This window comes from Chrysochloris asiatica, unplaced genomic scaffold (assembly GCF_000296735.1).
Source record: "Chrysochloris asiatica unplaced genomic scaffold, ChrAsi1.0 scaffold00444, whole genome shotgun sequence".
NCBI lineage: Eukaryota > Metazoa > Chordata > Mammalia > Afrosoricida > Chrysochloridae > Chrysochloris > Chrysochloris asiatica.
The window spans coordinates 1,281,905-1,294,530 of NW_006408962.1; the positions used below are offsets into that span (position 1 = coordinate 1,281,905).

At 42.4% G+C, this 12,626-nt stretch overlaps 1 protein-coding gene across 1 annotated transcript in view; it reads left to right on the top strand.

Moving 5' to 3' along the window:
* SNX31 (sorting nexin 31) overlaps positions 1-12,626 on the top strand; it is a gene marked incomplete at its 3' end in the record, with an annotated part of 76,155 nt that overhangs the window by 41,685 nt on the left and 21,844 nt on the right. The window contains exons 7-8 of the mRNA XM_006877172.1: positions 227-314; positions 1,372-1,441. Of these exons, the coding sequence (XP_006877234.1) occupies positions 227-314; positions 1,372-1,441 (158 nt within the window). The remainder of the gene's footprint in view (positions 1-226; positions 315-1,371; positions 1,442-12,626) is intronic.

A 12,626-nucleotide genomic window follows, 5' to 3' on the forward strand; every position in this document is an offset into this window, starting at 1 on the left:
TTTTTTTTAAAGCCCCCTGATGTGTCCTCAAGAAGCCGTGGAAGGTGGTTTTCAGTCAGAAGTCGAAAGGTTTAGGTCTCAGTTCTACAGTCCTATTTTCAAGCTTCTGTATATAAACAACTGCTGTCATATATGTACATTTACATACATACATGTGTAGTAACTATCTGTATGTGAACTATTAATGCGGTTTCTACCAATTACACTCCCTTTCCTTCTTTTCTAGTTTTGAAAAAAATGGCGGACTTTGAACTCCCTTATGTTAGTCTTCAAAGTTCTGAAGAGGTAAATTGTAAAGTTGGACTCAGAAAGTGGTGAGTAAGCATTTATTGTGACAATAAGCATTTGAGAATAATCTTACCATTGCTGGAAATCCCTGGGTGGTGCAAAGAGGTCACTCATTTAGCTACTGACCAAAAGACTGGACCTCACCATGAGTTACAATCCCCTGGACAACAGCTGTTGTCCCCTTGTTCATCACTTAAGGCAGTAGGTGCTGAGACTGTTTTCTTCTATTCCCTCCAGCAAGGTATTCAAAGTGCTCTTCCAGTGAGAGAGAAAAACATGGCTGGAATATAGAGTGTTTGGGAAGGAGGAGGGGGTAAGAGACAAAAATGGAAATGAAAGTCGGGAGCAGTCCCTTGAAGGACCTTGGAAGGGAGTAAGCTCCAGCTTCTAGGATGCTGACATTCTAAAAGCTTACTCAGAAAAGATCTCTCTGGCTAGAGTGTGGAGAGCAAGCATGAGGAAACACAACAGAGGCAGGAAGGTTAGTGGAGCAGCTCAGGCATGAGGTGGGGGTAGCCTGGGTATAGGGTGGTGAAGATAGATTTAATACCGAGTAAATGAAAACTCTGGGCATTATGTGGGGTGAGGGGAGAGAATCTGGGATGTGGTAACCGAGAATGGAAACAGTCTGAACGAGGATGCAGATAGTAAAGCTTGGTTATTATTTTACATCTTTTCTCTGAAAGTCCATTGTAAAAAGAGAAACTAAAGGCTGCCGTTGTTTGATGCTGCTGAGTTTGTTCTGACTCATAGCAACCCTATGTGCAACAGAACGAAACACTGCCCTGTCCCACGCCATTTCCCCAATTGTTGTTTCCTCTGACCCCATTATTGGAGCCCCTGTGTCTGTCTCCTCACTCAGGGCCTTGTCTTTCAGCTAGGCAAGTGTAAAGATGTGGCTTTGTTGGGACAAGGGGGCCTTAGTTCCCAGGATCCAGAACCAGCACTTTAAAGAGCAATTACACCCAAGTGTGTCAGGCTGGAAATGGTGGTGCCCATGAGTCATCCCTTGTGACCTGATTGCTAAATGATGATGTAAACTTTGAATTATGATCTGAATTCACGAGTTCCTGGATTATGCAGGTACATGGATCCATCCCTTGACTTCATGCTTCTGGACTGCAGAGTGGCTGTAGATTTACTCTATCTGCAGGTAAGGACAGTCAAGCACTGTCACAATGCCATTATGGTTCAGAATAATTTTTTTTAAAAGTGTTTTTAGTTGTTAAGAATTCTACTTTCATTTTAATGATCTCTGACTTTGCTACTGGTTCTTACTTGATCATTCAGTCCTAGGATGGATATCTTGAGTATCTAAAGTCATATTCCCTCCTCCAAAAACACATTACCATCTAGTCAATTTCCCTCCTGGTGACTCTGCAGGTAGGGCTCTGAGTCACTGAGTGGCTGGTGAATTTGAACCGTGGCCTTTGGGTAGCAGTCAAATGCTTAACCACTGCACTTCCATGGCTATTGAAAGTCACACATGGTCTCTAAATCTCATTTTAGCATTACCGTCTTGTTCTCTGACCCAAAAGTAGCCTGCCTGCCCCAGCACTGGCCTCAGGAGTACCCAACTACACAACTACAGTTGAACAGGGCTCTGCATTCAGAAAGACCCTTGGTTTCACACTCTGCTGAAATTCTGAATCATTTTTGAACAAGGAGCCCCACCTTTTCATAGCGACCTTATATAGGGTTTCCGAGGAGCTGCTGGTGGGTTTGAACCACTGACCTTGCAATTCAACCTGACCTTGAGGTCTCGTGTTTATCTTATGGCACCACACCAGTGCTCAGAAGGACCCTTGGTTTCACACTCTACTGAAATTTTTAATCATTTTTTGAACAAGGAGCCCCACCTTTTCATTTTGCATGGGACCCCACAAGTTATATAGTTGGTCCTGTCTGTGTGTCCATACCCTCCAAAACTAAGTTTTCCTTTCCCTGCCTCGGGTGGTCAAGGTCCTGCTAAGCAGTGAAATGATATAAATACTTCCTGAACAGACCATACCAGGCCACCCCCACTCTCACCCAGGTAATATCTATAAAGACCAGCTCCTCCCCAAGCCTGTCTTGGCAATTCTGGGAGGAAGCTTGGGAACATTTTGAAAGGAGTTTCATAATACCATCTCACAGTCAGATCTGGAGCAAGGAGGAAAGGACCGCATCCCTCCTGCATTTAAACCTTCCCGGGGTGACTTTCCATCTCCCTCAGACTAAACACAAATCCTGGCATACCTGCTGCTTTCCTTTCTCAGTAGTATTTCCATCCCAGAAAGGTTACAGCTAAGAGGACCCTGGGGCAGTTCTACTTTGTCAAGTGAGGTTGCTTATAGTCAAAATCAACAACAACAGGCACATATAGATAGCAACAATAGTACACAAATTAGAATGTAAATGTGTATATAACATACATACACATTATTATTTATTTATTAATCTAGTCTTTCTCTCTACTAAATTAATTTCTCCACTGCTGAACTGTACTCTGTGGAGGGTTAGCATTGTACTGGTTGTTTTTAATGTTTCACTGAAGCTTCACAACAACCCTGTTACCAATCACATTTTTAAAAAGAACCACAAAAAGTTTGCTGTCCCAAGGTCAGGTAGGCTTGTGCTGTTGTTGTTGTGATGCTGTCAAGTCAATTCTTGCTCATAGTAAGCATGCAGGATAGAGCAGAACTGCCTGCTGAGTTTTCCTAGGCTGTATTCTTTATGGGAGTACATTGCCAGGTCCTTTCTCCTGAGTTGCTGCTGGTGGGTTTGAACTGCCAATCTCTGAGTTAGCAGATGAGCAATTAACAACTGCATCACTGATGCACTTTCTATATTACTGTTGCTGTTGCTAATTGCCTTGAGTTGGTTCTGACCCTTCGTGACCCTGTGTAGAGTTTTCAAGGAGCAGCTGGTGAGCTTGAACTACTGACCTTGTGGTTCAAACCAACTTTGCAGTCAGTTCATTAACCCACAATGCCACACTAGGACGCCTCCTATCTTGTTAAAAGATGTCAAAGAGGGATTTAGTAATACTTATTTGTTGTCGTTGTATGGTGCTGTAGGATAAGCACTAGACCACAAAGTCGGTTAGAACTGCAAAGTCGGTGGTTCAAACTCACTAGCTACTCCTGGGAAACCCTATACAGGGTTGCTATGAGTCGGAACTAACTCTACGGCACTAACAACAACAACAATAACATTTGTGGTCATTGTTATTGTTAGCTGTTGTGGAGACAGCCCCAACTCATGGTGCCCCTGTGGTCAGCCAAACAAAACCCTGCCATTCCCAGGATTGGTTGCAGATTAGACGGTTCTGATCCAAAGGGTGTTTGTTGGCTGATTTTTTAAGGTAGTCCACCAGGTCATTCTTTCCTGGTCCATCTTGGTCGGGAAGCTCCATGGAAACCTACACAGCATCATAGCAACATGTAAGCCTGACAGATGGGTGGTGGCCATGCACAAGGTGCATCGACTAGGAACAGAACACCCACAATGACAGTGAGAATTCTTCTGAGCTACCACTTGCCACAGAGTACTGATGTATTGATGGTGTTGTTTTAAGTGCCATTGAGTCGGTTCTGACTCGTCACCCTACAGATGCTTTCCGAGGAGCAGCTGGTGGGCTTTTGAACTGCTGACTTTCCAGTTAGCACTCCTGTGCTTACCCTATAGCACACATCAAGATTTATAGGTGGCTTCTATTTAGTGTGATTCTCAGTGACTACACTCCATAGCTTTTCATAAATTGGAGAGATACAGTTGAAGACCAGGGCAGAAATGTTGAACCATTCATTACTTTTCCTGTGTTTTTCCAGTAAAACCTAACTGTAGTACTTTGAGTATAGCAAAAAAGGTCAACGGAATAATTCTGGATGCTTTGGGTTACTAGAGGGCATAGAAGAAGAAAAGCCTTGTGCATACTTCATTAGAAGGCTTTTTAAGAGAATAGGTTGTTGTTGTTATGTGCCATCGAGTTGGTTCTGACCCATAGCGGCCCTATATAGGGTTTCCGAGGAGCGGATAGTGTGTTTGAAACACCAACCTTGTGACTGAGTGCTTATCCTACAGTACCACACCAGGACTCCATAAGACACTTTAAATTCTAAGGAGGCAAATCAAAATAGCACGTATCAAGTGCTTAGTGTTCACTATGATATTTTCATAACTAGAATATAGTCTATTATATACTAATGTTGTTGTTGTTGTTATGTGCTGTGGAGTCGGTTCCGACTCATAGTGACCCTGCACAGGGTTTCCGAGGCTGTTAATCTTTACGGGAGCAGAATGCCTCAGCTTTCTCCCATGGAGCAGTCTTTGTAGTTCATTTCATGTTACACTTTGATCCATATATTATCATGTTCCAGGTATGTTCTATGTGCTAAGGCATAATTTACCCTTTTAAATGCTTACTGAGGCGCATCTTCATTGTATCCTTGCTAATATGATATATTATAGGCTGTGTCTGCTTTATTGGATGTCACGTTTTTGGTTGAGAATGTCCCACCTAATTATAATATTGTTCCTGTGGGAAATACAGTCTTCTTTATGGCTTAGTTCCTAGGAACACGTTGTGGTGAAAGGGTAGAACTAGCAGCATCGGAGTGGGATTTTATCTGTCTTCATTAAGGAGTCGTAAACTAGAGTATTTTCTCTACTCACAGCTGCAAAGGATAATGGCTTTGTGGGAAGCACATTGAACTGCAGTTTCAAAAATGACTTCTGTCCTTGCTTTGCCATTGGCAGTGTCTGTGTGTGCTCTTGGGCCAGCCGCTTTGTCCTTCTGAACTATGACGCCTCTCTGTTAAACCATGATGTTTAATAAATCGTTTCCAAATTTTCTCACCACTTTTAATACCAGTAACAAAGAAGAGCCCAGTTGCCATCACATCAACTCTGACTTTTGATGACCCTATGTGTGTAAGAGTATAACGAGATTCCATAGGGTTTTTGACAGCTGATTTTGCAACAGTTGATTGCCAGGCCTTTCTTCTGATGCACTCCCAGGTACATTCAAACCTCCAACCTTTTGGTTAGCAGCTGAATGTGTCAATTGCTTGCACCACTCAGAGACTCCCCCTGCTTTAGTTGTTAAGTGTCATAGAGTCAGTTCCAACTCATAGTGATTGATCCCTTGATATGGGGTTTCTGAGGAGTAGCTGATGGGTTTGAATTGTCCAGTTAGCAGTCCAGTGCTTATCCTCCAGTGCCACACCAGGGCTCTTGGTTTATAGTATAGCCTTCAAAAAAGTGTAGTTGCTGTCATATGATCTTTTTCATTATCATCATCATTATCAATCCTTGAATCTGAGTGAAGTCTGAGAAGTTGAAAGATGTGCCAGCAGGACAGTCAGGACCCACATATACCCAGATCCCTGAGGATGGCAGGGTGCTGCCGCCTCCCCTGTGAAGCCTTCCTAGACTAAATCCACAAGGAAAGTATCCTGCTCCCTCTCTGCAGTCCTGGTATTTTGCTTCTCACTCAGCACTGTAAATACTATTTACATTTGTGTCTCCTTGACCAGATGCTGAATGGCCAAGGACTCACCTTCGGCCTGGGTGCCTAAGACAGGCGCATGAATGAGACACAGTCATCCGTTTTGAGAACTAATGCAAAAAAATTTTTTGAGCCTTTCTGATGAATAATGGTGCCCCGTTAGTTAACTATTGAAAAATAACCTTGTGATTCGTCAAGCAGAAGTGCCTGCTGAGGTCTTGCCAGGTTACTCCCACATCATACTTTTCTTTCTGTCTTAGTTGGGGTTCTCTAGAAAATTACCTATGGCATCAAGGAAATGGCTCACACGGTTGTAGGTGCCGGCGTGTCCCTAATCTCTAAATTAGGGAGCCAACTGGAGACCTCTGTTGGCTCACGGGGCTGCAGGGATTGTGGAATTCAAAATCTGCAAGTCCAGCACCAGGCTGGACACTTCTGCAGGCTTATGTCCCCAGACCAGGTGGTCAGGCAATAAGAAGAGTGTAGCACCCAGAGAGAGGAGGAGAGATGCCAGAATATCCATTTATTCCTGAAGGCAGGCCACAGGCCCAAGGAAACTCCCCTTTCAACTGATTGACTGATGATATTAGATCAAATCATGGAAGGTGGTTACATTATATTCCATGCCTGCCAAGCCACAGAGAATAGCCGAATCAAAGTGACACATAACATCAACCATCATACTTTCCTTTAAAAACAAATTTGAGTGACATTAAGAAAACAGGAGATGACATGTACAAGTATAAATTTTTGGGTTTTCTCAAAAATATCAAAAGTGTGATTACTTCAGGGCCTTCATTTCAGGAGGGCCACCACTGGCACATATGGTAACTTTATGCAAATTAGAAAAAGGTGCCCCATCCTTCAGGTAGGCCTAGCTTGATATGGGAGCACAGACTGACCTTTAGTTTCCCAGCACCCTATGACCCTTGTACATGACCCTTGTACAGAGCACAACCTGTGTATCTGTCCCCTTCAGTCTTGTCTGTCATGTCTCAATCAATGTCTTAATTTAGAGAGGTGTGTGACCTCCATTTCTCATGACTCTTCACTCAGCAGAAGGCACTAGCGTGCATACCATGAAAGTACATGAAAACCATGACATGTGATTTCACCGGATTTTAAAAATTGGGTTCTACATAAGTCTCCATCAGCTAGTCTTCAGGGAACCGTATAACCAAATAGAAACATTTGTCTAAATTTGACTTTCGTTTTACAGCCCATCTCTGAGGGAGATACTATATATAATGTATTTGAGTGATGAATTGTGAACCTATAATCAGGGTCATATCACTTCAAAGGGATTGAAACATGGGCAGTTATGTTACCTCTGCTGCAGGACAGTTCAGTCTCGGGATTTAAGAGTCTCAGGTTCCCTAATGAGGAATCCTGTGTCCTGGGTTAGTACCTACTGTTTGCATTCCCTGTTTAGTCACGCCTTCTTTTTGACATGGGTGCCCTGTGCCCAGTCTTTACAGTGCTGTTACATCAAGTAGAATTCAAGGGACAATATGTGATTCAGTTTTCATGTTTAAGCTGATTCCATTCTGGTATAGCATCGAGGTTCAGTGTGGAGAACAATTAGAAACAAGGAGAAATATCTGGGTGGTGCAGTGCTTAAATGCTCAGCTGTTAACCAAAAGGGAGGACGATGTGGCACTCCTGGAAGATTTCTTGCTTGAGAAACCCTCTAGGGCAGTTCCACTCTGTCCTGCAGAGTCCCTATGAGTCAGAATCCACTTAATGGCATGGGTTTGGGTTTTGGTATAACTTCTGCCTGTACATGGTCCCCGAGTGGTGCAACAGTTAAGTACTTGACTAGTAGTTCAAAAGTTTGGCAGTGCTAACACACCCAGAATCACCTTGCAAGACACCCCTGGAGATCCGCTTCTGAAAGATTGCAGTCTTGAAAACTCTGTGGAGGAGGGATGGCAAGATGGTGAAGAGAGTGGAGGTTTCAATGACTCCCTCACCAGCTAACCCCCTAAACAATGAATAAAAACAATCACAGGCTCTGGATGGCAGCTAAGGTGTTAGAAAACAGGGATGAGTCCAGAAGTGGAGGAGTGAGAAGGCACAAGAGTGGGAGAAACTAGCTACTAACGTGGGGAGTACTCATTCATTACAGCCACTGTGAGACATGGCTGGCTCACACGCCAAATGTTGTTGTTGTTGTTAAGTGCCTTCAAGTCTGTTCCGACCCATAGCGACCCTGTCTGAATAAGGTTTCTGAGGAGCAGTTGTGAGCTTGAACCACCGACCTTGAGTTCAAATGGCTTTGCAGTCTGGCGCATTAACCCACAGTGCCACACCAGGACTCTACACACCAAATAGGGAGCAACAAAAGGGAGCTAATTTAAGAAAGCTGTCTCCTGATTATTTTAAGGCAGTGCAAATTGGTTGTGGGAGATCGTGGGTCACACAGGGAGACTGTGTGCTTTGAGAAAGTGCTGTTGAAGCTCACTGAGGCCTGAGAAGGATGATACTAGGACCAGGAGGAACAACAAAGGCAGCAGACGAAGGGAATACTTCAGACTGACTGGAAACCCCCCACAGTGGGATATCTGGGGAAAGCTTGTTCAGAGGCACCCGGGAGGAAAAGACCTAGAGAGACCTCCAAACTTTGTCACAGGAAAGTCAAGTCCTACTGCTTACCTCAGCATCGATGACCAACTAAAACCTCTCCTCCCTTGCACGGGTATTGAATCTCAGAGATCAAGCATCGAGAATCAGAACTGGAAAAAAACCTAAGGATAAGAGTGCCCTCTAATGGTTCTCAGGAGAAGGTACCAAGGCCCCTGCTGCTGGGCTGGTTCTGACTCACAGTGACTCTGTGGGGCTGAGCGGAGTTGCTCTGTATTGAAGGTAGGCGGCTACATCTTTGTCCAGCGGAGCAGCTGGTGGGAGTGGAAATCACCTTTTTGGTTGGCAGCCAGGCACTTGGTTAGTGTGCCACAGGACATCCAATCAGAATAATTTCCCATGAAAACCAGAATATCAGCTTTAAAGTAAAATGGCAAAAATGATAAATCAGTCTACATTCAACAAGAAAATAGTAAAGCACACAAAGTCACAGAAGAAGGAACAATTCAAAACAAAAAACGAAGCAGACATTTCTCATTTAGAGGCCTAAATTGTGCAAAGAATTGCTCATTGTCAGACTGTTGTGTTAAATATATTTAAAGAAAGCAAAAAGCACACACAAAATTAGCAGAGGTCAGTAAACAAATGAAGAACAAACTAAGACACTGCGTGGAAATTGAAAGCATCAGAAAGCAAAGCAAAAACAAAGAGAACCACTGAAACTGAAGATGAAACAACTGAATTATGAAAAGCAAGAAAAACACTCAACAAATAATAGAATAAATGACCAGAAGACAAATTAAGTGAACTTATTAAGTCTCAAAACCAAGAGAAAAGAACAAATACAACAACAACAACAACAACAAAAAACAACCCTGTGAATAAACCCTAAAGGAAATAAGGGATTGAAGTGGTGCTGTAGGAGAAGCACTGGACTGGTGACCACAAACCAACAGTTCAAATCCACCAGCTGCCATCAGAAACTCCGTGTTGTTGTTGTTAGGTGTCATTGAGTCTGTTCTGACCCTGCACAGGGCAGTCTCTATGAGTTGGAACTGACTCAATGACACATAGCAACAACTAAGAACATTAGAATGAATGGAATTTCAGAATACCATGACAACAATAAAGAAATAGAAACGATTTCCCAAGTTATAATCAGATAGTTCCCCAGATCTGAAGCTTGTTGTTGTTGTTAAGTGCTATCGAGTCAGGTCCAACCCATAGGAACCCTGTATAGGGTTTCTGAGGAGCAGCTGGTGAGCTTGAACCTCCAACCTTGCAGTTCAAACAACTTTGCAGTCTGGCACATTAACCCACAGTGCCACACCAGGACTATATAAACCCAAATTAGAAGGGACCCCAAAAGATCAATTTCGTACCATATCTGAATAAAATTCTTGAAAACCAAAGAAAGTAGAGAATTCTGAAAGCATTGAGAGAAACAATGCAATATAACCAACCAAGGAGCTTTTCTAAGACTACATGTGGATTTCTCCCCAGAAACCATAGAGACCAGAAAAGAGTAGAGGGAGGTATGTAAAATACTGGGATGGGAGTTGTGGAAATTGCCATCCAAGAATGATTTATCCAGAAGAGTTGTCATTCAAGGACAAGGGAGAGAGATTTCATGACATTCGTGCACAAACAGAAATTCTGGAAATTTGTCACCACCAGACTAGCTCTGCAGATATTACTAAATAGAGTACTCCAAGTAGAAAGTCAACAGCATTAAATAAATACTTACATACATGGGGTGGGGAAGCAAAATCAAAGAGAAAGAGAGATCTCCAAAAAATGCAACAATCCAGGCCTCATAAAAACCAAGTATAGAATATTATCAGGGAATAAACTCAATAATTAAATATCGCAAACAATACAACATCGAGTAAGAAACAGGTATAAAGTAAACACCAAATACAGGTTATATATATTGATGTTAAGAGTCCTGGTGTGGTGCTATAGGTTAGTGTGCTTGACTACAAAACTTTTAAACTGCAAGGATGGCAGTTCAAGCTCATCAGCTGCTCCTCAGAAACCCTATACAGGGTCGCTGTGGGTCGGAACTGACTTGACAGCACTTAACAACAATAACAACATATTGCTGTTAATGGAGACACACCACAGAGATGGGGGAGTGGAGGAGCTTTATTATGAATAGCTTTATTGTGTTGGGGTTGTATGTTAGCTGTTGTTCATATGTTAAATGTAATTGCAAGTTGTATATGTGGTAACCACTAAGAAATCACCAAGATATGGTCATCTGTTTCTAGTTTTTGGGCATATTCAGGAGTTATCTGTGGCCTTAATACTTAGATGGGTGTGTATTTTGGTATTTTTTATGCTTTCTGATGGCTCTGGGTGGATGTGATCAGGAGATGGTCTTCTCTTTTCACTCTTCTTCCTGAGAAATTTTAAGATGCCACTGTTGTTGGTCGTTGTGACATAACTCAGGATTTAATTTTTGGTCTATTTCCTTTTTAGTCTGCTTGTCCCGCTCCACAGTCCCCGTTCAGGCCTTTTCCCCAGTGATAAACAGTTTAAGGCCAGCTGTGGCTGTTTTGCACTGCCGTTTGGTTATAAGTGGAAACTATCACTTTAAATTTTGAGATCTGTGCGCATGCGCAACATGAACATGTGTAACACCCACTCTGGGGGTGGGAGTGGGTGTCCACTTGCTCAGGTACCCTGTCTAGTCACCAGAATGGAGGTACACAGCCAGTGAGAGATCAATGAACAGATATCAAAAAAAAAGAAAGTTCACACGTTTATCTCTGCGGTTCTGTCAGGAGTCCATGGCTGATCTGATCCTTCCCCTGTTGGTCTCGCCCAAGATGGCCACTCCAGGAGCAGCTGAGCACCTTGGACTAGAAAGCACTGGATTTCTTGCTTCTGTTACAAATTCGCCTAGCTATAAGCCTTCCAACCTTCTAAATATTCCTTTATATGTGGTTCAGAGTTCTTGCACCATCCCCTGAGCCTGCTTGGTCCGGTGTTCCGTGTTGTTGCTGACGGAGCTCCTCACTGCACTGCTACCCGATCCGCCATCTTGTTTGTTCTCCTTAATAATCTTTGATGAGCTTAAGTTTTTAATTTTTATGAAGGTCCATTCATCTACGTTTCTTCTACTTGAGCATTGCTGCAATGTTTGCTACCCTATTGTTACAAAAATTTGTTGTTTCTGTTGTTGTTAGGTGCTGTTGAATTGGTTCCAACTCACAGAAACCCTGTGTATAACAGAGCAAAGTGCTGCCGTGTACTGTGCCACCCTCACAATTGTTATGTTTGAGCCTATTATTTCTGCCACTGTGACAAACCATTTTGTTGGAGGTCTTCCTCTTTTTTGTTGACCCACCACTTTACCAAATATGATGTCCTTCTCCAGGAACTCTCCCTCCTGACAACATGCCAAAAGTATGAGAGACAAGGTCTTGCCATCATTCTTTCTAAGGAGCAATCCGGCTGTACTTTTTCCAAAACAGATTTGTTCAGTCTCCTGGCAGTCCAGGGTACTTGTTGTACTGGAAGCCTCGCCCAGACCAATAAGACAAGAAAGAGAAATATAAGGCATCCAAATTGGGGAAAAAAACAACAAAAAAAAAAACCCAAGTAAAGCTATTTTTATTTGTAAGTGACATGATCCTATACATAAAAGATACTAAAGACTCCACAAGAAAACTGCTAGAACACCTCCCAAAAAGCAAAGACATTTCATGCTCATAGATGAGAAGACTTTTAATGAAAATGTCAGTTCTACATAGGGCAAGCTACATACAGATACAACACAATCTCTATATAAATCCCAACAACATTCTTTACTGAAATGGAAAAACTAATCACCAACTTTGTATGGAAAAGAATGAAACCCCAAATAGCCAAAACAATATTGAAGAAAAAGATCAAAGCAGGAGAGTTCATATTTCCTTATATCAAAACATGTTCAATAAAACTCTCCAGCATAGCCATCTGCTCGTGCATGTTTTTGTTGTTGCTGGTGGCTTTTTTTTTTTTTTTTTTTTTGAGCATAAGTTTTTTATTTTTATGAATCAACTCTTCTTTTACAATGGGTCTGTTTAAATTTTCTATCTTTGTTTGGGTAGGTGATGAGTTTCTAGGAACTTGTCCATTCCATCTAGGTTTTCAAATTTGTTGGAGACAATTGTTCATACTAATCAGCTATGATCTTTATCTCTGTTGGATCAGTTGTTGTGTTACTAAATTTATTTCTAATCTTGGTTATTTTCCCCTTCTGGTTCTTTTCTTT